Raw genomic sequence first — 24,090 nt, 5'->3', positions numbered from 1 at the left:
ATTGGCATATAACTGTTGGTAATAATTTCTGATGATTGTTTCTATTTCCTTGGTGTTAGTTGTGATCTCTCCCTTTTCATTCATAATTTTATTAATGTGGGCTTTCTCTCTTTTCTTTTGGATTAGTGTGGCCAATGGTTTATCGATCTTATTGATTCTTTCAAAAAACCAGCTTCTAGTTTCATTGATACGTTCTACTGTATCTCTCGTTTCTACCTCATTGATCTCTGCTCTAATCTTGATTATTTCCCTTCTTGCGTGTGGAGTTGGTTTGATTTGTTGTTGATTCTCCAGTTCTTTAAGGTGTAGAGACAGCTGGTGTATTCTGGATTTTTCAATGTTTTTGAGGGAGGCTTGGATGGCTATGTATTTCCCCCTTAGAACCGCCTTTGCTGTATCCCATAGGTTTTGGACCGAGGTGTCTTCATTCTCATTGGTTTCCATGAATTGTTTAAGTTCAGCTTTGATCTCCTGGTTGATCCAAGCATTCTTAAGCAAGGTGGTCTTTAGCTTCCAGGTGTTTGAGTTCCTTCTGAACTTTTCCTTGTGATTGAGTTCCAGTTTCAAAGCATTGTGATCTGAGAATATGCAGGGAATAATGTCAGTCTTTTGGTATCAGTTGAGTCCTGCTTTGTGACCCAGTATGTGGTCTATTCTGGAGAAGGTTCCATGTGCACTTGAGAAGAATGAGTATTCTGTTGTTTTAGGGTGGAATGTTCTGTATATGTCTATGAGGTCCATCTGGTCCAATGTTTCATTCAATGCTCTTATTTCTTTTTTAATTTTCTGCTTCGATGATCTGTCTATTTCTGAGAGAGGCGTATTAAGATCTCCTACTATTATTGTATTCATATCAATATGGCTCTTTATCTTGATTAATAGTTTTCTTACGTAATTGGGTGCTCCCATATTGGGGGCATAGATATTCACAATTGTTAGATCGTCTTGGCGGATAGTCCCTTTAAGAATTATGTAGTGTCCTTCTGTATCTCTGACTACAGTCTTTAGTTTAAAATCTAATTTATCTGATATGAGAATTGCTACTCCGGCCTTCTTTTGAGGCCCATTGGCATGAAAGATGCTTCTCCATCCCTTCACTTTCAGTCTGGGTGTATCCTTAGGTTCAAAATGGGTCTCTTGTAGACAACATATGGATGGGTCCTGTCGTTTTATCCAATCTGCAACCCTGTGTCGTTTTATGGGCGCATTTAGGCCATTCACATTGAGAGTGATTATTGAGAGATAGGTTTTTATTGACATCGTGTTGCCTTTGAAGTCTTTCTGTCTATAGATTGTTTCTATATTTCTGTTCAATGATATTCTTAGGATTTTTTTCTCTTTTATAGGACCCCCCTTAATATTTCCTGCAGTGTCGACTTGGTGGTTGCATAGTCTTTTAAGCCTTGCTGGTCTTGGAAACTCTTTATCTCTCCATCCATTTTAAATGTCAGTCTTGCTGGATAGAGTATTCTTGGTTGCATGTTCTTCTCATTTAGTACTCTGAATATATTTTGCCAGCCCTTCCTGGCTTTCCAGGTCTCTGTGGAAAGGTCTGACGTTATTCTAATGGGCTTTCCTCTGTATCTAAGAAGCTTCTTTGTCCTAGCTGCTTTTAAGAGGGTCTCTCTTGAAACATAATTCCCCATTTTAACTATAAGGTGCCGTGAGTACTTTCGAGAATCTAAAATCTTGGGAGGAGATCTTTCTGCCTCTAGTACATGAACATTGTTTCCATTCGTGAGATTGGGAAAATTTTCATAGACAACTTCTTCCACTATATCTTCTAGACTTCTTTCTTTTTCTTCCCCTTCAGGGATTCCAATAATTCTGACGTTGGAGCGTTTCATGGCATCATTTATTTCCCTGATTCTGTTTTCGTGGCTTCTGAGCTGTTTGTTCCAGGCTTCCTCCTGATCCTTTCTCTCTATCTGTTTGTCCTCCAGATCACTAATTCTATCTTCTGTCTCAGTTACCCTAGCTTTTAGAGAATTTAGATTGGACTGGAACTCATTGAGAGCATTTTGAACATCATCCCTGGTGGCTTTCAGTTCTGCCCTAACATTGTGAACATCATCCCTGGTGGCTTTCAGTTCTGCCCTAATCAATTCTGTTTGGTCATCCATGGCTTTCTCCAACCTAGCTATTGCCTGGATAATTGTTAGTCTGAATTCCTTTTCTGACATATTGTCTATGTCGATAGCCATTAGCTCTGTTGCAGAAGGCCCATCCTCTGTATTTTTCTTCTGTTGGGTATTCCTCCTCCTAGTCATTTTGGTAAGAGATGACTAAACAGATGCAGCTGGACTTATCGATTGTGGTGCAGTCAATGTGCACCCTGGAACGCTTCTGTGCAATCAGGATTCCCCACCCAAATGAGAGAAAAAAGAAAAGAAAAAGAAATAGAGAAGAAGAAAGAAAAAAAAAGGGGAAAGAAAAAAGGAAGAAAAAAAAAAGAGAGAGAGAGAGATAGGAAAAAAAGGGAAGATACAAGAGAAGGCTCAGCCCAAATGGGCCACAAGGTAAGATTTGTGGAGTATACAAACAAAAACAGACAGACTAAAAGAGTGATAAAAGTATATGACAAGAGAAAAAAAATATGTATATATAAGCAAAAAAAAGGGAAAACCCTCCTCAGAAAGAACCCCAAGTATAAGATTTATATATTGTCAGGACAGACACAAATTCACAGAAACACTGACAGAAGGAAAAATTGGGAGAATGGTTATAGATTCTCAGTGTGGGTGAGGAAGGTTATTTTGATTCTTCCTGAAGGTATCTTGATGTTTTTGTTAAGGGACTCAACTTTCCTAAGTTACAGGGGGATTAGAAACTGGTTTGCCTATAGGGGTAACATTGATTGGGGAAAGGGGGTTACCTTGAAGTTTAACTCTATATATATAGTAGAAAATAAAAATTAAAAAAAGAATAAACTAGACTAAACTAAGTTAAAATTAAAAAAATAGAAAAGCAAAAGAAAAACACGGGTGTATGTATCAAAAAGTTCAGGTTAGAAGGTTATTAAAGAATTTGATGTACTGGACATCTCAGTGTGATGGTAAATAGGTTAAAAAATTATCTGTATGTATAAAAAAAAAGAACCAGAATATTGGTAAAGAGTTAAAAATAAAAGTTGTATTTATGAAGTAGTGGTGGTTGTTCTCTTGTAGTCTTTTTTTTTTTTTTTTTCCTTCCTTCCTGGTTGGTTTTCTGGGGGAGGGGTCTGCCACGTGGGTTTTCAGACAATGATGTGCCCTGAGTTAGGTCCTCCCACTCCCCTCAAGGGGGTGAGCTCTTTTTTTTTCAGGAAACTGTTTTTTTTTTTTTTCAGTCTTTTGTTCTCTGGGGGTTTTTATGATCTTTCATCTGCTTTCTCTCGCCTTGACAGCTTTTGATGGTTTTTGGAGGTTTAGAGGAGAGCAAACAGCACCCCAACCTCCCTCTCAGAGAGAAGCCTCAGACTGTTTTTGCAAAAGCTGCTGGCAGAGTTGGTTCTGGGTCACTGTCCCTGGGGATGCAGGAGCTCCTTGTTGTGCCGAAAACCAGGGCAGCTGTGGCTGTCTAGGCAGCTCCAGACCGCCAGAGAGGTTCCGAGCAGAGATCGCGCACTGAGATTTTCCCGCTGTCCTGGGCTGGGAATGTCTGGTTTTTCCTGCTGCCAGAGCTCCAGGCTAGTGCCTATGAGCACCTATCCCAAGGGAGGGTTGGGACGCGCGCGTTTCAGGATTGCCATCAGGCCAGGCTCCCAGCCCCTCACGGGAGACAGACCCCACTCGTTCTCAGGCGCGCTGGCGTTCAGGTGCACTCGCGGCTCAGGGACCGAGACCTGATTTCTCCGCCGCACTCTCTCTGGCTCCGCGCCAGGGGAGGCTGTCCTGGGTACGGGGACTTAGGTCCCTGACCCTAACCGCCCAGGTTCCCACTATTACCCCCCCCCCACCGCGATCCTTTGCTGTTTGTTTTTTGAGTGCTTTCAACCAGACTCCAAGTTAATGCTGGTCCCCAGACGCAGAGCACTCTCGTGTTGGGGTGTTACTTTCCAATTGGTCACCTCTGGTGGCTCCCTCCCCCTTTTGTTTATCTTCCGATATCAGTCCGAGGCTCCCAGTCTGCTTTACCTGCCACTGGCGTCTTCTGCTCCAGTAGAGATCCAGACGTGTATAATTCTGATCTCAGGCTGATTTCATGGGTGGTCGGAGTTCTTTGGTAGGTAATCAGCTCACTTTAGGGTACAGTTTGAAATGGTGCCTCCTCCTACTTCCCCGCCATCTTGCTCCCCCCTGGTATTATGTTTAATAGCAGTGGAGATAGTGGACACCCCTGCTGTGTTCTTGACCTTAGAGAAAAAGTTCTCAGTTTTTCCCTGAGAACAGATATTGAGAATGGATATTTGCTGTGAGTTTTTCATAGACGGCTTTGATGCTATTGAGGTATGTACCATCTATCCCTACACTGTGAAGAGTTTTGATCAAGAAAGGATGCTGTACTTTGTCAAATGCTTTTTCAGTATCTATTAAGAGTATCATATGCTTCATGTTCTTTCTTTTATTAATGTATCACATTAATTGATTTGCAGATGTTGAACCAACCTTGCAGCCAAAGAATAAATCCCACTTGGTTGTGGTGAATAATCCTTTTAATGTACTGTTAGATCCTATTGGCTAGTATTTTGGTGAGAATTTTCACATCTGTGTTCATCAAGGATATTGGTCTGTAATTCTTTTAGATGGGGTCTCTGTCTGGTTTTGGCATCAAGGTAATGCTGGTCTCATAAATGAGTTTGGAAGTTTTCCTTCCATTTCTATTTTTGGAACAGTTTCAGGAGAATAGGTGTTAATTCTTCTTTAAATGCTTGGTAGACATCCTTAGAAGCCATCTGGCCCTGGGCTCTTGTTTGTTGGGAGAAATTTTTTCTTTTTTTTAAATGACTGCTTCAATCTCCTTACTGATTATGGGTCTGTTCAGGTTTTCTGTTTCTTCCTGGTTTAGTTGTGGTAGTTTATATGTCTCTAGGAATATATCCACTTCTTCCAGATTGTCAAATTTGTTGGTCTATAGTTGCTCATAATATGTTCTTATAATTGTTTGTATTTCTTTGGTGTTGGTTTTGATCTCTCCTTTTTTATTCATGTTTTTATTTATTTGGGTCCTTTCTCTTTCCTTTTTGATAAGTCTGCCCAGGAGTTTATCAATCTTATTAGTTCTTTCAACGAACTAGCCCCTAGTTTCATTAATTTGTTCTGCTGTTTTTTTTCATTTCTATTTCATTGATTTCTGCTCTGATCTTTATGATTTCTCTTCTCCTGCTGGGTTTAGGCTTTTGTTGCTGTTCTTTCTCCAGCTCCTTTAGGTGTAGGGTTAGATTGTGTCCTTGAGACCTTTCTTGCTTCTTGAGAAGGGTTGTATTGCTATATACTTTCCTATCAGGACTCCCTTTGCTGTTTCCCAAAGATTTTGAACAGCTGTGTTTTCATTTTCATTTGTTTCCATGATTTTTTTTTTAATTCTTTAATTTGCTGGTTGACCCATTCATTCTTTAGCAGTATGCTCTTTAGCCTCTATGTATTTGAGTTTTTTCCAACTTTCATCTTGCGGTTGAGTTCTAGCTTCAAAGCATTGTGGCCTGAAAATATGTGGAGAATAATCCCAATCTTTTGGTACCAGTTGAGACCCGATTTGTGACCCAGGATGTGACCTATTCTGGAGAATGTTCCATGTGCACTAGAGGAGTATGTGTAATCTGTTATTCTGGGATGGAATGTTCTAAATATATCTATGATGTCCATCTGGTCCAATGTGTCATTTAAAGACTTCATTTCCTTGTTGATCTTTTCAGTGAAGGGGTTGTTAAAGTCCCTTACTATTATTGTAGTATTATTGATAAATTTCTTTGATTTTGTTATTAATTGGTTTATATAATTGGCTGTTCCCATGCGAGGGGCATAGATATTTAAAATTGTTAGATCTTCTTGTTGGACAGACGTTGTAAGTATGATATAGTGTCCTTTCTCATCTCTTACTATAGTCTTTGGATTAAAATCTAATTTATCTGATATAGAGATTGCTATGTCAGCTTTCTTGTCGTCCATTAGTGTGGTAACTTGTTTTACACCGCCTGACTTTAAATCTGGAGGTGTCTTTAGGTCTCAAATGAGTTTCTTGCAGACAGCATATTGATGGGTCTTTTCTTTCTTCTTCTTTTTTTTTAAAAAAATACATTCTGATACCCTGTGTCTTTTTACTGGGGTATTTAGGCTACTTACATTCAGAGTAATTATTGAAAGCTATGCATTTAGTGCCCTTGTATTGCCTGTAAGGTGACTGTTACTGTATATTGTCTTTGTTCCTTCTGGTCTTTTACTTTTAGGCTCTGTCTTTGATTAGAGGACCCCTTTCAATATTTCCTGCAGGGCTGCTTTGGTGTTTGTAAATTCTTTTTTTCTTTGTTTGTCCTGGAAGCTTTTTATCTCTCCTTCTATTTTCAGTGACAGCCTTGCTGGATATAGTATTCTTGGTTGAATATTTTTCTCGTTTAGTGCTCTGATTATATCATGCCAGTCCTTTTGGCCTGGCAGATCTCTGTAGATAGGTCTGCTGCCAATCTAATATTTTTAGTGTTGTAGTTTACAGACCTCTTGTCCTGGGCTGCATTGAGGATTTTCTCTTTGTCCCTGGAACTTGTAAGTTTTACTTACTTTACTTTACTTTAGATAGCAGGATGTGGACCTATTTTTTATTGATTTTGAGTGGGGTTCTCTGTGCCTCGTCGATTTTGATGCTCGTTCCCTTTTCACAATTAGGGAAATATCTGCTATAATTTGTTCAAATATACCTTCTGCCTCTCTCTTTCTTTATTCTTCTGGGATCCCAATTATCATAATATTATTTCGTCTTATGGTATCATTTATCTCTCAAATTCTGCCTCGTGGTTCAGTAGTTCTTTGTCTTTTTCTCAGCTTCTTTATTCTCCATCATTTGGTCTTCTATATTACTAATTCTCTCTTCTACCTCATTTATCCTAGAAGTAAGAGCCTCCATTTTTTTTATTACACCTCATTAAAAGCTTTTTCGATTTCAACTGAGTTAGATTTTTGTTCTTGTATTCCTCCAGAAAGGGATTTTATGTCTCCAGAAAGGGATTCTCTAGGGTCTTCCATTCTTTTTTCAAGCCAAGAAAGTACCTTATAATCATCATTCTGAACCGTAGTTCTGAGATATTGCTGTGTATATTGATTAGGTCCCTAGGCACTGGTACTGCCTCTTGGTTTTTTTGTTTGCTTGTTTGTTTGTTTTTATGATGAGTTTTTCCACCTTGTCATTTTATCCAGATAAAAAAGATGAATGAGAGAACTAAATACTACAAGTGTGGCAATGACCCCAGAAAATAATATGCAAACCAAGTCAGAAGAGACGTGAAAATGGGAGGAAAACAAAGGAGGAAAAAAGGAAAAAAGAAAAAAAATATATATATATTAGAGTGGTGAATAGAACAGACAAAATAAGGGTAAACATGATGAAGGGATGGAATATGACTGTAAAGATGAAAATTAAAAAAGATTCTAAAAAAGGAATTAATAAGAAGTTCTTTGAAAAAGGAGGAAAAGGGTGTCTGGAGTCACGATGGCAGAGAAGTAGCAGGCTGAGACTACATCACATAGCAGGAGATCAGCTTGATAGCTTATCTAAACATGGCAAACACCTACAAATCCAATGGGAGATTGAAGAGAAGAAGAACAGCAATTCTAGAAACAGAAAATCAACCACTTTCTGAAAAGTAGGACTGGCGGAGAAGTGAATCTAAAATGACGGGAAGATAGACCGCGGTGGGAGGGGCTGGCTCCCGGCAAGCAGCAGAGGAACGGAGCACAAAATCAGGACTTTTAAAAGTCTTTCCACTGAGGGAAGTTGCTCCAAAGGCTAAACCGGGGTGAAGCCCCCTTTCTGGAGAAATTAAAGAACTAAAATCTAACCAAGTAGAAATCAAAAAAGCTATTAATGAGGTGCAATCAAAAATGGAGGCTCTCACTGCTAGGATAAATGAGGCAGAAGAAAGAATTAGTGATATAGAAGACCAAATGACAGAGAATAAAGAAGCTGAACAAAAGGGGGACAAACAGCTACTGGACCACAAGGGAAGAATTTGAGAGATAAGTGACACCATAAGATGAAACAACATTAGAATAATTGGGATTCCAGAAGAAGAAGAAAGAGAGAGGGGAGCAGAAGGTCTACTGGAGAGAATTATTGGAGAGAATTTCCCTAATATGGCAAAGGGAACAAGCATCAAAATCCAGGAGATGCAGAGAACCCCCTCAAAGTCAATAAGAATAGGTCCACACTCCGTCACCTAATAGTAAAATTTACAAGTCTTAGTGACAAAGAGAAAATCCTGAAAGCAGCCCAGGAAAAGAGGTCTTTAACATACAATGGTAAAAAAATATTAGATTGGCAGCAGACTTATCCACAGCGACCTGGCAGACCAGAAAGAGCTGGCATGATATATTCAGAGCACTAAACGAGAAAAACATGCAGCCAAGAAAACTCTATCCAGCTAGGCTATCATTGAAAATAGAAGGAGAGATCAAAAGCTTCCATGACAAACAAAAACTGAAAGAATTTGCAAACACCAAACCAGCTCTACAGGAAATATTGAAAGGGATTCTCTAAGCAAAGAGAGAGCCTAAAAGTAGTAGATGAGAAAGGTACAGAGACAATATACAGTAACAGTCATCTTACAGGCAATATAATGGCACTGAATTCATATCTCTCAATAGTTACCCTGGTTAATGGGCTAATTGCCCCAATCAAAAGACACAGGGTATCAGAATGGATAAAAAAACAAAAGCCATCTATATGTTGCCTACAAGAAACCCATTTTAGACGTGAAGACACCTCCAGATTTAAAGTGAGGGGGTGGAAAACAATTTACCATGCTAATGGGCATCAGAAGAAAGCTGGGGTGGCAATTCTTATAACAGTTCAATTAGATTTTAAGCCAAAGACTATAATAAGAGATGAGGAAGGACACTATATCCTACTCAAAGGGTCTGTACAACAAGAAGATCTAACAATTTTAAATATCTATACCCTAACGTGGGAGCAGCCAACTATATCAACCATTAATACAAAATCAAAGAAACACATCAATAACAATACAGTAATTGTAGGGGACTTTAACACTCCCCTCACTGAAATGGACAGATCATCCAAGCAAAAGATCAACAAGGAAATAAAGGCCTTAAATGACACACTGGACCAGATGGACATCACAGATATATTCAGAACATTTCATCCCAAAGCAACAGAATACACATTCTTCTCTAGTGCACATGGAACCTTCTCCAGAATAGATCACATCCTGGGTCACAAATCAGGTCTCAACCGGTATCAAAAGATTAGGATCATTCCCTGCATATTTTCAGACCACAATGCTCTGACGCTAGAACTCAATCACAAGAGGAAATTTGGAAATAACCCAAATACATGGAGACTAAACAACATCCTTCTAAAGAATGAATGGGTCAACCAGAAAATTAAAGCAGAATTGAAAAAATTCATGGGAACAAATGATAATGAAAACACAACGATTCAAAATCTGTGGGACACAGCAAAGGCAGTCCTGAGAGGTAAATATATAGTGGTACAAGCCTTTCTCAAGAAACAAGAAAGGTCTCAAGTACACAACCTATCTCTACACGTAAAGTAGCTGGAGAACGAAAAAGAAAGAAACCCTAAACCGAGCAGGAGAAGAGATATCATAAAGATCAGATAAGAAATCAATGAAATAGAAACCAAAAAAAACAATAGAAAAAATCAATGAAACTAGGAGTGGTTCTTTGAAAGAATCAGTAAGATTGATAAACCCCTGGCCAGACTTATCAAAAAGAAAAGAGAAAGGACCCAAATAAATAAAATCATGAATGAAAGAGGAGAGGACACAACTAACACTAAAGAAATACAGACAACTATAAGAACATACTACGAGCAACTCTACGCCAACGAATTTGACAATCTGGAAGAAAGGGATGCATTCCTAGAGACATATAAACTACCACAACTGAACCAGGCAGAAATAGAAAACCTGAACAGGCCCATAACCAGTAAGGAGATTGAAACAGTCATCAAAAATCTCCAAGCAAATGAAAGCCCAGGGCCAGATGGCTTCCCAGGGGAATTCTACCATACATTTAAAGAACAACTAATTCCTATTCTCCTGAAACTGTTCCAAAAAATAGAAATGGAAGGAAAACTTCCAAACTCATTTTATGAGGCCAGCATCGCCTTGATCCCAAAACCAGACAAGGATCCCATCAAAAAAGAGTACTACAGACCAATATCCTTGATGAACACAGATGCGAAAATTCTCACCAAAATACTAGCCAATAGAATTCAACAGTACATTAAAAGGATTATTCACCCTGACCTAGTGGGATTTATTCCAGGTCTGCAAGGTTGGTTCAACATCCACAAATCAATCAGTGTGATACAATACATTAATAAAAGAAAGAATAAGAACCATATGATACTCTCAATAGATGCTGAAAAAGCATTTGACAAAGTACAGCATCCCTTCCTGATCAAAATTCTTCAAAGTGTAGGGATAGAGGGCACATACCTCCATATTTTCAAAGCCATCTATGAAAATCCCACCCCAAATATCATTCTCAATGGAGAAAAACTGAAAGCGTTTCGCTAAGGTCAGGAACATGGCAGGGATGTCCATTATCACCACTGCTATTCAACATAATACTAGAAATCCTAGCTTCAGCAATCAGACAACAAAAAGAAATTAAAGGCATCCAAATCGGCAAAGAAGAAGTCAAACTATCACTCTTCGCAGATGATATGATACTATATGTGGAAAACCCGAAAGGCTCCACTCCAAAACTGCTAGAACTTGTACAGGAATTCAGTAAAGTGTCAGGATATAAAATCAATGCACAGAAATCAGTTGCATTTCTCTACACCAATAACAAGACAGAAGAAAGAGAAATTAAGGAATCAATCCCATTTACAATTGTACCCAAAACTACAAGATACCTAGGAATAAACCTAACCAAAGAGGATAAGAATCTATATGCAGAACACTGTAAAGTACTCATGAAAAAAAATTGAGGAAGACACAAAGAAATGGAAAAATGTTCCATGCTCCTGGATTGGAAGAATAAATATTGTGAAAATGTCTATGCTACCTAAAGCAATCTACACATTTAATGCAATCCCTATCAAAATACCATCCATTTTTTTCAAAGAAATGGAACAAATAATCCTCAAATTTATATGGAACCAGAAAAGACCTCGAATAGCCAAAGGAATTTTGAAAAAGAAAGCCAAGGTTGGTGGCATCACAATTCCGGACTTCAAGCTCTATTACAAAGCTGTCATCATCAAGACATCATGGTACTGGCACAAAAACAGACACATAGTTCCATGGAACAGAATAGAGAGCCCAGAAATAGACCCTCAACTCGATGGTCAACTAATCTTCGACAAAGCAGGAAAGAATGTCCAATGGAAAAAAGACAGCCTCTTCAATAAATGGTGCTGGGAAAATTGGACAGCCACATGCAGAAAAATGAAATTGGACCACTTCCTTACACCACACACGAAAATAGACTCCAAATGGATGAAGGACCTCAATGTGAGAAAGGAATCCATCAAAATCCTTGAGGAGAATGCAGGCAGCAACCTCTTCTACCTCAGCCGCAACAACATCTTCCTAGGAACAACGGCAAAGGCAAGGGAAGCAAGGGCAAAAATGAACTATTGGGATTTCATCAAGATCAAAAGCTTTTGCACAGCAAAGGAAACAGTTAGCAAAACCAAAAGACAACTGACAGAATGGGAGAAGATATTTGCAAACGACATATCAGATAAAGGGCTAGTTTCCAAAATCCATAAGGAACTTAGCAAACTCAACACCCAAAGAACAAACAACCCAATCAAGAAATGGGCAGAGGACATGAAGAGACATTTCTGCAAAGAAGATATCCAGATGGCCAACAGACACATGAAAAAGTGCTCCACGTCACTTGGCATCAGGGAAATACAAATCAAAACCATCATGAGATATCACCTCACACCAGTCAGAATGGCTAAAATTAACAAGTCAGGAAATGACAGATGCTGGCGAGGATGTGGAGAAAGGGGAACCCTCCTACACTGTTGGTGGGAATGCAAGCTGGTGCAACCACTCTGGAAAACAGCATGGAGGTTCCTCAAAATGTTGAAAATAGAACTACCCTATGACCCAACAATTGCGCTACTGGGTATTTTCCATAAAGATACAAACATAGTGATCCGAAGGGGCACGTGCACCCGAATGTTTCTAGCAGCAATGTCTACAATAGCCAAACTATGGAAAGAACCTAGATGTCCATCTACAGATGAATGGATAAAGAAGATGTGGTATATATACACAATGGAATACTATGCAGCCATCAAAAGAAATGAAATCTTGCCATTTTCGACAACGTGGATGGAACTAGAGGATATCATGCTTAGTGAAATAAGTCAGTTGGAGAAAGAGAACTATCATATGATTTCCCTGATATGAGGACGTGGAGATGCAACATGGGGGGTTAGGGGTATAGAAGAATAAATGAAACAAGACAGGATTGGGAGGGAGACAAACCATAAGTGATTCTTAATCTCACAAAACAAACTGGGGGTTGCTGGGGGAGGTGGGGTTGGGAGAGGGGGCGGGGGGTTATGGACATTGGGGAGGGTATGTGCTATGGTGAGTGCTGTGAAGTGTCTAAACCTGGTGATACACAGACCTGTACCCCTGGGGATAAAAATACATTATATGTTTATAAAAATGTAAGAAATAAATAAAAAAATTTAAAAAAATAAGAAACAGGAGGAAAAAAAGAGGAAAGAATGTGATCAAGCTGGAAACTGGAACAAAGACATGTGCTAGATTTAGGGTATATGTTGATCTATTAGAAGAATCTGTGTTCCAAAATTTTAAAGAAAAAAAACCTGTATGTATATAAAAAATAAAGTTAAATACGATGAAGGGCTAGAATATGACTATGACAATGAAAATTTTAAAAGATTTTTAAAAAGTTATTGATAAGATAAAATAGTTAAAAATGTTAAGATAGAGGAGAAATTTTTTAAAAGTAATATAAGAAAAAATAAAATTAAAAAAATTATCTTTCAAAGACTGAAGAATCATGGGGGAAGTCGTGAATTCTATGTGTTGCTTTCCCCTAGTTCTGGACTTCTGCAGTTCTCATTGAATAGTAAACTTGTTCTTGGCTAGATGTTCTTGCTAATCTCCTGGGGACGGGGCCTGTTGCAGTGATTCTCAAATGTCTTTGCCTGAGGTGGAATTGCACCACCCTTTCCAGTGGCCAGGCTAAGTCATCTGCTCATGTTTGCTTTCAGGAGCTTTTTTTTACCTGAACACTTTCTGTATAGCTTTGGAGGACCAGAATGAAGATGGTGGCCTCTAAATCTCTGGCCCTGTAGGAGCTGAGAGCTTGGGGGCCCCACTGATCATTGCACCCTCAGAGAAAAGCAGTTAATCCTTCTGCCTCCCTGGTCTCTGGCTGCACTCTAAGCTCACCCATCCTGTGACTGAGTTTTTCTATCTCTGGAGAATGGTCCCATTTGGAGTCTCCAAGTCCAGCTGATTCCAGCTCTGTGCTCCTGTGCAGCTCCTCTTGGAGGAGGAAGTGGGGGTTCTCCCCTGATCTGCCCCTTTTGGGGTTCCTACTGGGAGAGTAGCGGCCCACCCATGCCTCAGATCATGGTTCAAGGTAACCCTGAGCTCAGTTCTCCCTCTTTGGCTCTGTCTCTGCAGCCGGCTTCCCTGCTCTGTACCTGGGACCTTTGCCACACTCAGACACCCCTGGTCTTTATTTGACCCTGTGGGTCCTGTGACCATACTATCCCCACAAGTGTTCTCCCCCCGACCCTTAGACTCTACAATGATATCCCTTGGTGGAGTAGACTTCTAAATGTTCCTTTTTTTGTGCTCTTCTTCTTTCTCTCTTGCTGGGAGCTGGCCTTTCCCCCCCAGTCTGTCTTCCCATATGTCGCCTCAGATTCACTTCTCTGCACGTTCTACCTTCTGGAACGTGGTCTATTTTCTCTTCTTAGAATTACTGGTCTTCTTCTCTTTGATCTCCTTTTGAGTTTGTAGGTGTCCAGAATGGTTTGATAACTATCTAGCTGACCTCCTGGGACCTGATGATATTTAAGTCTTTTACTCCTACCCCATCTTGCTCCTCCCTTGCAGCTCCCATTTAATTAGATAACAACTTAGCTTCTTTGCTTTACTTTTATGGGTTACCATGAGAAATAATCTAAGTTGAAGTATTGTGTGCCTTTTGTAAAATTGTTATCAATAAAACCACTTTCATAACATCGTATAGGTCCTTGTGCAAGAATCAATGTGATGTTTCCTTATTTCCATTTTAATAGTATTCTACTTAATTTTTTTCTGAGGTAGGGATAGTACTTAAGTAAGAAATCATTGCCACTGAAATTGGGATTTATATTCATATTTGATGACAGTTTTTACTTAATTGTCACATGAGGAAGGATATGAAATTATATCAATTTTTGATAGACCTCTATTATATGTCCACCTTTATGATAAAAGATGAAGAAAAGGGAAATGTGTTAAATCTAAAATATTTTGTAATGGATGGTCACCAGAGGGGCGGTGAGTCGGGGAAAGGGTGAACTAGTTGAGGGGGATTAAGACTACACTTCTCATGGTGAACACTGAATAAGGTATGGACTTGCTGAGTCACCATATTATACACCTGAAACTAGTATAACACTTTATGTTAACTCTCCTGGAATTAAAATAAAAATTTTTTTTTAAATTAAGTTAAACATAAAAACAAAAAATAAAATATGTGTGTAGGGATGCCTGGGTGTCTCAGTCAGTTAAGCACCTGCCTTTGACTCAGGTCATGATCCCGGGGTCCTGGGATTGAGCCTCCTTCTCCCTCTGCCTGTTGCTCTCCCTGTTTGTGCTCTCTCTGTCTCTCTCTCTCTGAAAAATAAATAAATAAAATCTTTAAAAAAAATAAAGTTAGTAAAGAATAAATAAAATGTGTTTGTAATGCAGGTGCTCAGCACAATCACATTCTCTTAACTTTCCATTTGGGAAGTTTCTTACTGACATGTATGAGTTATTACTGTAATTTAAATTTTTATAATCAGAGAAACTGTATCAATGATTACTGTGGAAATATGAAATTTACAATTTGTGGTCTGATTTTTAAATATCAAAAACAAAAATAAAACCTTTGAGTTGAAAAAGAATCAGAAATTTATCCCTAGATTTAAAGAGACCAGACATATTGAAAACATAGCATGCTTATCAGCTATCTACTGAAAACTTTTTTTTTGTTTTTTTGTTTAGTCTAACTCAGTGCATTAGTTGTGATAGTTTAGGTTGTAGAACCAAATACACTGCCACTTTTATAATGGCTCAAAGGACAGACTTTTTTTTTTTTTTTTTTTTTTTTGATTGCTGGATTTAAGCATGTTTTTTTCATTTTATTTATTTTTTTCAGTGTAACAGTATTCATTCTTTTTGCACAACACCCAGTGCTCCATGCAAAACGTGCCCTCCCCATTACACCACCTGTTCCCCCAACCTCCCACCCCTGACCCTTCAAAACCCTCAGGTTGCCCCAACCTCCCACCCCTGACCCTTCAAAACCCTCAGGTTGTTTTTCAGAGTTAAAGGACAGACTTTTAATCAGCTCACACAACAGTCCAATGCTTGTACTCTGCTTCACTGGGCAGCTTTCCTCTGTTCATGATTCAGGTTCTTTCCATCTGTGTCTCCTCTCAGTGGTTAGTTCTTGTGTGAAGACTTAGTTTTGTCACTAGTCATCTGAGCTTAGCATGCACTCAGTGAAGGCTTATTTAAGGAACAAGTGTGCCTATGCTAACTTTTACCTTCGGTTAAAGCTCTACGGAAGGTTGCTCTCTTTAAATAGTTTTTTTTTTTTTCTTTAATTTCTTCTTTTTTCTTCTCTCCATCCAAGGAATGGATAAATAAGTTGAGACCCATTAAAAATTTAGAGGATTTCATGTACTTTGCGATATATCCATGGAGCTCTTTTCCCATACCAGGGGAAGAGAGGAGGGGGAGAGAAGTGTTAGAGACATGAATTTTATGCATCAGTTTGAAATCATCTCCTTGTAAAAGAGCATAGGTAACATGTATCATCCATGCTTATATATGCCTACATGTGTAAGAAAGCTAAAAGAAGACCCAGAGTCTCCTAACCACAGTTGAATCTGCTGAGACTGATGAGGAGGAGTCTGGGAGGAAAAGAGACCTCCATCCAGTGTATAAATATTTATGGTGTTTCAACTTTTATCCTGTCCATTTATTGTATCTTGAAATAAAAACAGACTTCTAATGAGAAAAAGAGTTACACACAAAAGTTTCTGTTAAGTAATCAGACATTCTCTCTCTCTCTCTCTCTCTCTCTCTCTCTCTTTTTTTTTTAACCTAGGGATCCAATATCACCGACACCTGCACTGAGATGCTAATGTGTGGCGTCTTGCTGAAAATTTCTTCTGGAAATATTCAAGAACGGGTGTTTTTTCTTTTTGATAATCTTCTGGTGTATTGCAAAAGGAAACACAGGTAAGGTGATAAACAGGTACTACTTCAGAAATAACTTATTAACCTTGGAAAATATTTTTTAAGAAAAAAGAAATTATTTGTCAATCTCACAGTTTCAACCTTTTCCTCTGTGTTCCTGGGAACTCAGGATCTCCTCAGTAAAATTCACATACTCTTAGCCTGTTTTCTGATTCTTCTCGTTACCTTCTTGTAAAACCTGACTGAAATGTGACTGTCGTTCAATAACACTACCTTCCCAGGAAGCTTTTGGAGGAAAAAAATATTTTCTGTTGCTAACCCACATGCCTCAGGCTCTGTAGGAAAGGTGAATATGTCTTCTGTGTTTCCCAATGCTGTTTCCCAGTCATTTCCTCCCTTTCCTTGGAAGTATTTTCCTTGACTGCCCCATCTCGTATAGCTTCCTGGCAATTTTATATCAATATCTAGAAAATTCTTGCTAATATTTTCTTCATTATTTATTTACCTGTTGCCACCTTTGCTGGATTAGACTGTAAAGTCCATGAGAATATTGGTCTTGCTACTTATTCTGTGCTATTTCCCCAGAGACGGGACCTGCCATGTAATAGACACTCAAGAGGTATTTGTTGAATAAGTGAATAAATGAATGAATAAGTGAATGAATGAAACCCAAGCAAATTCCTGGTATAGCTTAGTTATCATTAGTTTAAGTAATTTAATGTAGCAGTGTTACTGATGTATGTTACTTGTTTTAAAGTAGGGATATAATTTTTTCTTCATGAGGTACTTAATTTATAGGATGTTTCCTTGAACTCCTGGTGAAATGTTTTACAGATTGCTTAAGCAAAATAATAAACCTGAACTTAATTGGGAAATTTCCTGAGCCTTTATATACTTCTTCCTAACCATATCTAGGATACATTATTTTCAGTAAAAAAGTACTAAAAGGCTTCATGAAATTTAAAGGTAAAACAGACGGGTTGAGGATGCAAGGTTTGCATAAGTGTTTATTCTAGGTTCAGAAATGAGGACAGTGTAACCAAAGATTTTTGATAACATGAGAATGAGAAACTCAAACACTGACTGATATCTGAGGCACGATTAAGGGAATGTCATTCTTCATCTCTTGAAATGGAATTTCCTAAGTCAATGAACAAGATGTCAAGAGCAAGTTCTCTGAGTTGGCAGCTATGTTGACGACATGGGAGTTCTACCTCTTGGATTATAGTATCAGAAATGCCCTAGCAGGAGATATTAGTGCAAACATACAGTGATGCTGAGAAAGCACAGAACTACCCGTGTGTCTTGCTGAAAGGGAACAGGTTAGGGTTAAAGCCAAAAGATCGTTATGGGGTGCCTGGGTGGTGCAGTTGTTTAAGTGTCTAACTCTTGGTTTCAACTTAGGTTATGATCTCAGGTTTGTGAGATTGAGCCCCATATCAGGCTCTGGACTCAAATTGGTGTCGGCTTGAGTTTCTCTCTCTCTTTCTCTCTCTCTCACTCTGCCCTTTCCCAAACTCACACATGCTCTCTCTCCTTTAAATAAAGAAATAATAAACCTTTCAAACAAAGGTAGTTGTTGTTAATCCCTCCCTTAATGAGCTTTTTTTTTTTTAAAAAAGATGCTTTTAACCACATATGAAAATGAATTGTCTATTTTTTTTTTTATTATGCTCTTCTAAATTCTTTGTATTTTGCAGCAAGATTGGGATTCATAGAAATAGCTTTCAGGAAGATGTAGAAAAGTCTATTAATTTTACTTGTATATAACTCATTACAAAATTATAATGTGCTTCAAGTTGTTTAGGTACAATTGTTTTTATCCAGCTTTACTGAGGAGTAGTTGACAAATAACATTGTAATATATTTTAATTGTACAACATGATGATTTGATATACATCATGAAAGGATTTTGCCTATGAAATCAATTAACACATCCATCTAGGTGCAGTTATTAAAGGCATCCTTTTGAGAATGAGATCTTTTTTTAAATTACAATTGATCTCAGTCTTATTAATATACATGCCTGCCCTCAAGTGCAAAGCTTTTGCAAGATTAGCCATGTACAATGATGATATCATTTATGGTCTTACAACTTTCCTTGTTAAACTGGTAAACAACAGAAAAGATTTTGTAAAATTAAAATCCTGAACTGTTTTTTTCTTAAGATTTATTTATTTATTTTGAGAGACAGAGAGAGAGAGTGAGCAGCAGGAGGGGCAAAGGGAGAGGGAGAGAAGCAGACTCCCCGTTGAAGTGCAGAGCCTGACATGGGCTTAATCCCAGGACCGTGAGATCATGACATGAGCCAAAATCAAGAGTTGGATGCTTAACTGACTGAACCATCCAGGTGCCCCTAAAATCCTAGTTTTTGAGCAAATATCCTTAATGGCTATATAATGTGGACAAAATACGTAGTGACTAGAAATGGAAATACTGCATAAATATGATTGTCTATTCCCTTCCTGAATTGAAGTAATAAGAATATACCATCTAGTCCCTTCATTTTAGGATGCTTCATCCCCTTAACCAAGTACTATTGAAGCTCTAAAGATTGTTTAGTGAGTATGAGTAAACTGAACCTTTTCCACATTTCCACAGTACTTTAACTGTAAAACCTGGGGACTTGATGAATTGAATTTTAGAGTTATATTCACAAAAGCCAAGAGTGCTGATTAGGAATCTCAGCTCTGGAATTTACTAATGGTATTAATCTCAGGAGAAACTAGTATTTAAAAAAATAACGTGTTGTATAATAGTTAATACATAAAGCATGATATGGCTTAGTTTGGCTTGTTAATGAGCTCTTTAAGTATTATAATATATTTTGTTTTCTGCAATTTATATTTTGTATACAATATAGTTTGTAGATTATTTATCCATATGTATAGGAATAGTTTATTCATTTAACTGTTGCATAATAGTCCATTGGTTGAATATTATCACAATTAAATTGATAACAACTTAATTATTCACTCTTCTCTCAGTGGACTTTAGGTTTTTGTTTGTTTTAGTTTTTCTGCCATTATGAACGTTCCTGCAATGTGTATCTGATGACCACTAAAACAATTAATTAGAAGGGAAATCAGAAAATTGGGATATCAAATATTCTACATTAAAACATAGAGCAAAATTATTTTCAAAGCAGAAGCTTTTCAGTTAATATACTTTAACAGAACCACGTTCTGAAGGGACCGAAGATCTCTCTTTTTAAGCCAAGTGTTAACAATATTGATCAGACACTTAGTGGAATTTCATACTGAGTGTTATTATCTACAGGTCAAGAGAAATTTAAAAGCCTATACAGAACTCACAAGATCATGAAGTAAATTAATGCTTTGGAAAATAGGACCCAGTGATAGATTCCACACCATCATTCTTTGCCTGTGAATAAAACTGTTACCATGATTCTTTGCCTGTGAATAAAACTGTTATCTTTTCTTGTGAATAAAACTTAAAAAAATGATTGAAGTGTGATGTATCAACTTACAAGAAACTCTCTTTTGCAGGAGACCACAATAATATGTCCTACCTGGAAGAATATGCAGTTACCTACATACTAAACTTCTTGGCATTCTTCTCTATCCTGGCTTTCTATGATGCCAACTTGCATACTATATGGCCTGAATCCCTAATTGGTAGCATTTATTTAGGGTTATTAGCAAAGGACATTTAGAGGTGACTTTCATAATGAACACAGGAGTGCAAGATGGTGAATGCCTGGGGTTGACAAACCCTAATCATGTTAACTAATCTATTTAATTAGTTTCTTTTAGTAGGGATGAAGGACTACTAAATTCTAATGAGGCTTTAGACAGATAAGCTAGGAATATAGATTCTCTTTCAAGGAAGGAACTGGGACTGGGACAGCACCTTGTGACCCCTTCCTGCACCTACTCCTCCTGCTTCAGGGCTGATATCTAACTGTAGGGGTGGGGAGGAGAAGGATACTGAAGTTGGTGAATATTTATGCCTTCACTTTTGCCAGATGTGTCTGTACAACAAGTGGAACAAATGAATAATTATTTCAGTATATTAAATTATTAGGCAGACTTTTGTCAATGAGTCAAATGGAATAGTTCAAGTTAATTGAAATCTTTTGAGTGAGTAGGTATTCTTGAATCCTCCTGAATCATTTCTTAGAATCATTCCTCTTTAATTAAAAAAACCTGCTTTTAAAATAATCTCTCCTGAATGTTCAGTGATTCAACTATAAACACATTTAGCCATATAATTCATTATTATAAATGTTCATCTATAAACCTGGATATTTTAACTTTGTGTTACAAACATTTTAAGATTAAAGACCAGTCTTAGACACACTATAGCAAAGTTCTGGAATGTTTTGGACTATTTTAAAAATAAATAAAACCCTTATAAAGCATTATACATGTATTAAGAGACTTATTCAACAAGTATATAGGTCTCAAATCATACAAATAATCTAGGAAAATTATTTTCAGCCCTGTAACACTGAACTTAAGAATTTCCAGCCCAGTTTCTTTGCAGAGGGATCATAAGTACTAACTGAATTTTATCCAAATTTGAAAAAATGGAAATTACCAGCTAGTTACTGAAAACTGAGAATTGAAAGTGAAAGAAATAAAAGGAAATTTGAAAATAACCAAATTTTAATGTGTAACAGACTTTGATTTGGTACATTTTATGTTTTAAATTGAGCAAAAGCACCTATTTACCCACCCAACTGTATGTTGTTCTTAGTCCGAAGCTTCCATTTGTTTACAAAAGCTAGGACATAAGCCTCATTTGGGAGGACTCAAGTGAGAAACACCAAGAGCCTCACAGTTGATATCATTGATGGCATTGGTGTCTTTTTTGTTTTTTTCCTATGGCTAGTTTACATCATATTACTTCAACGCTGTTTTTTATTAAGTTTAGTAACCATGTTTTTGTGATTTCATTCCACTGCAAGACGGTTGAAGAATAGCAAGGCATCTACAGACGGACATCGGTACCTTTTTCGTGGCCGGATCAATACGGAGGTGATGGAAGTGGAGAATGTGGATGATGGCACGGGTAGGTAATTTGTTTTTCAGAAGGAAAGACCCAAAGGTAAACTCCCACATAAGACAGACTTTTCACCTGAATAATTCATCTGTGGTGCATTAGAGCTTAGAAGTATTTTGTTGGGTAGAACAGTTGGAGGAGAAAGGCAAGATAAAGGAGAAGACGACTATTGGCAAAGTAGAAAATTATATTTGGCTGAAACACAGTAACATTCAACACAGAGATACAAAGAAATAGTTGAGTAGGAGTAATGTACACACTCACAGTTCCTGGTATCGTCAGCATGAGTGCAGAAAACAAGGGATTCATTTATTTTCTTCAAGTTATACTATGTTTTATATGTATATATGTGATATTTTTCCATATAATATGCTCACTGTAGAATATAGAAAACTCTAAATTTGTTTTAACTATAAAGCCAGTATGCATATAAACATGTCGATTTGCTTGTAGAGGAAGGGTGTTTTGTGTATTTTAAGTGTACATTTTAAGTACTTTATTACTTAAAGATAGTGCATTTTCACACTGCAGATTTGAAAGTACAGACTTTGAAAAGTAAACTTACCAAATCACGGTTAGTCACAAACATTAAATAAAATGAGGTTAAATAACTTATTTTCTATTTGCAAAAATAAATGGGTCATATTAAGTAATATGACAATATACTAGTCTATAATATGAGTGGTTAGTAAATTGGATCACATTTTCTCCCCAGTGATTTTAATTAGAATTTCAAAGAAATTCTAGAAGAAAAGTCAAGATGAAATAAAATATATTAGTTATTGCTAACTGGCTTTAATTCTCCTATGGAGAAATGCCTTAATTATACCCCATTTAAACATGGGGTGAGGCACAGGTCAGCTTCCCACTACCACATACCTTTGTTGCCATCTCTAAGTCCCAGAGGGGAGAAGAATGTTTATCGTCTGTAGGCGCACAAATTTTCAGATGCTCACCTGTGTGCTGTTTCTCTATCCCATTGTTAGCACCCTAAAACACGGTCTAGAACATAAATAGTGAAGCATGATTGCTGCAGTTAAGGGGAAAAGAGGTGCAATGAGCAGAACTCAGGTGTACTCTCTTGGGAAACAAGTCATCTTGTGGCGAGGTTCTTCATGGGCTAAGGGAGGGATGGAGGTGTGGAAATGTCTGACCACCTGCACAGCTGAAAATCCCTTTCTGTGCTACAGACATCGATACAGTTGCAAATACTCACAGGCTAGCATGTGGGACCTAGTAGGCTACCTTTCCATGTCGGGATGTGCATGAAATTTTTTTTTTAAAGTGACATTTTAATGCTCTGAGAGGATACTAGTGACATTTAGCAATGTAGTCTGTCTACATGTGAACGGCTGTCTTGCTTCAGTAACCTGACTCCTCAAGAGAATATCCAAAAGCCCCTGTTGTTCTTGAGGTGGAAAGAAGTAAGGCAGAGGAAGGCATACTCAGACCTCCACTCTGTTCCTTCTTGGCCCTGTCTCCCCCTGGTGGAACCACCTGTCCCCTGTTGCTTTAGCCTTCTCTTTGTTTTCTCCCCTTTTTATACCTTTCCATGAACACACAGCTCCTGGATCTTACTTCCTTCCCTTCCCACATATGGTGTGATCATGCGCATTTGTACCATTTGCACTGGTAATCTAAGTGAATTTTGGTAAATTTTGATGAATTTGACAATGATTCCTATGTTTTGGGAAACGGGGGCACTAAATTAATCTAAGAGGCTAGGGCCTTTGGAGGCATTCGCATAGAATACCATTTTCAGCATATCTGTGTCTGATGTAGGGGAATGAGAGCCTACGTGGGGTGATGGAGCTTTAACGCAAATGGACTTTGGATTCAATCCCATGAAAGTGTTCTTTTAGTGCTGGTAAGATTGTGTACCTTCTGGACTTTGGTTCCTGGGGGATAGGGATGTTAGGGAAACAAGCCTTCAGACCCTGGTAGATATGAATTAGTGGGAAAGACAGAACATTTCAGAATATTTAGTCATAAATTGTCTGATGACACCTCTTGGCACAAACTTCCAAGACTCATGTTTCGTTGAAATATGATGAAGAATTTAATTACACTTTGTAGTACACAGTTAAGGCCTTAATTTTCCCTTAAACATATACACAGCATGTTGCAGGAATCTGACTACAAATACTTGTTCCAAGTTAAAATTTCTTTAACTTGGAACAAGTATAAGTTAAAGAAATTTTAGGCTGCAGCTGGATACCTCCCATTTGCTTCCTGCAAAGAAAATTTAGTTTTCTAGTAAGTGTGACTACTAGGTCCTTAGGATAAGTATATATCCTCAGCCAGGACTTGGAATTCAAAGATAGAATTTCTGAAGATGAATAAGATCTTAAATATCAACTAATATACCTTGTTAACATTTCATATGGAAATGAAGCCACATTGAAGTCAAGTCCAAGTTTATGAAACTGGGACTGGAGTGAGGTTTCTTTGGTGACCATAGCCATGCCTTG

The 24,090-nt window shown here is 37.9% G+C and overlaps 1 protein-coding gene across 4 annotated transcripts in view; it reads left to right on the top strand.

The window, feature by feature from the left end:
- The window catches only part of PREX2 (phosphatidylinositol-3,4,5-trisphosphate dependent Rac exchange factor 2), a 331,391-nt gene that overhangs the window by 105,473 nt on the left and 201,828 nt on the right, over positions 1–24,090 (top strand). For all 4 annotated transcript variants that reach the window (XM_045979892.1, XM_045979882.1, XM_045979874.1 and 1 more), the window contains 2 exons: positions 16,500–16,633; positions 21,525–21,628. In XM_045979892.1, coding sequence (XP_045835848.1) covers positions 16,500–16,633; positions 21,525–21,628 — 238 coding nt within the window. The remainder of the gene's footprint in view (positions 1–16,499; positions 16,634–21,524; positions 21,629–24,090) is intronic.

The sequence above is a fragment of the Meles meles genome, chromosome 1, assembly GCF_922984935.1.
Source record: "Meles meles chromosome 1, mMelMel3.1 paternal haplotype, whole genome shotgun sequence".
Classification (NCBI taxonomy): Eukaryota; Metazoa; Chordata; class Mammalia; order Carnivora; family Mustelidae; genus Meles; species Meles meles.
The sequence above is the reverse complement of the archived record's forward strand: the minus strand, read 5'-3'. Positions and strand labels throughout refer to the sequence as shown.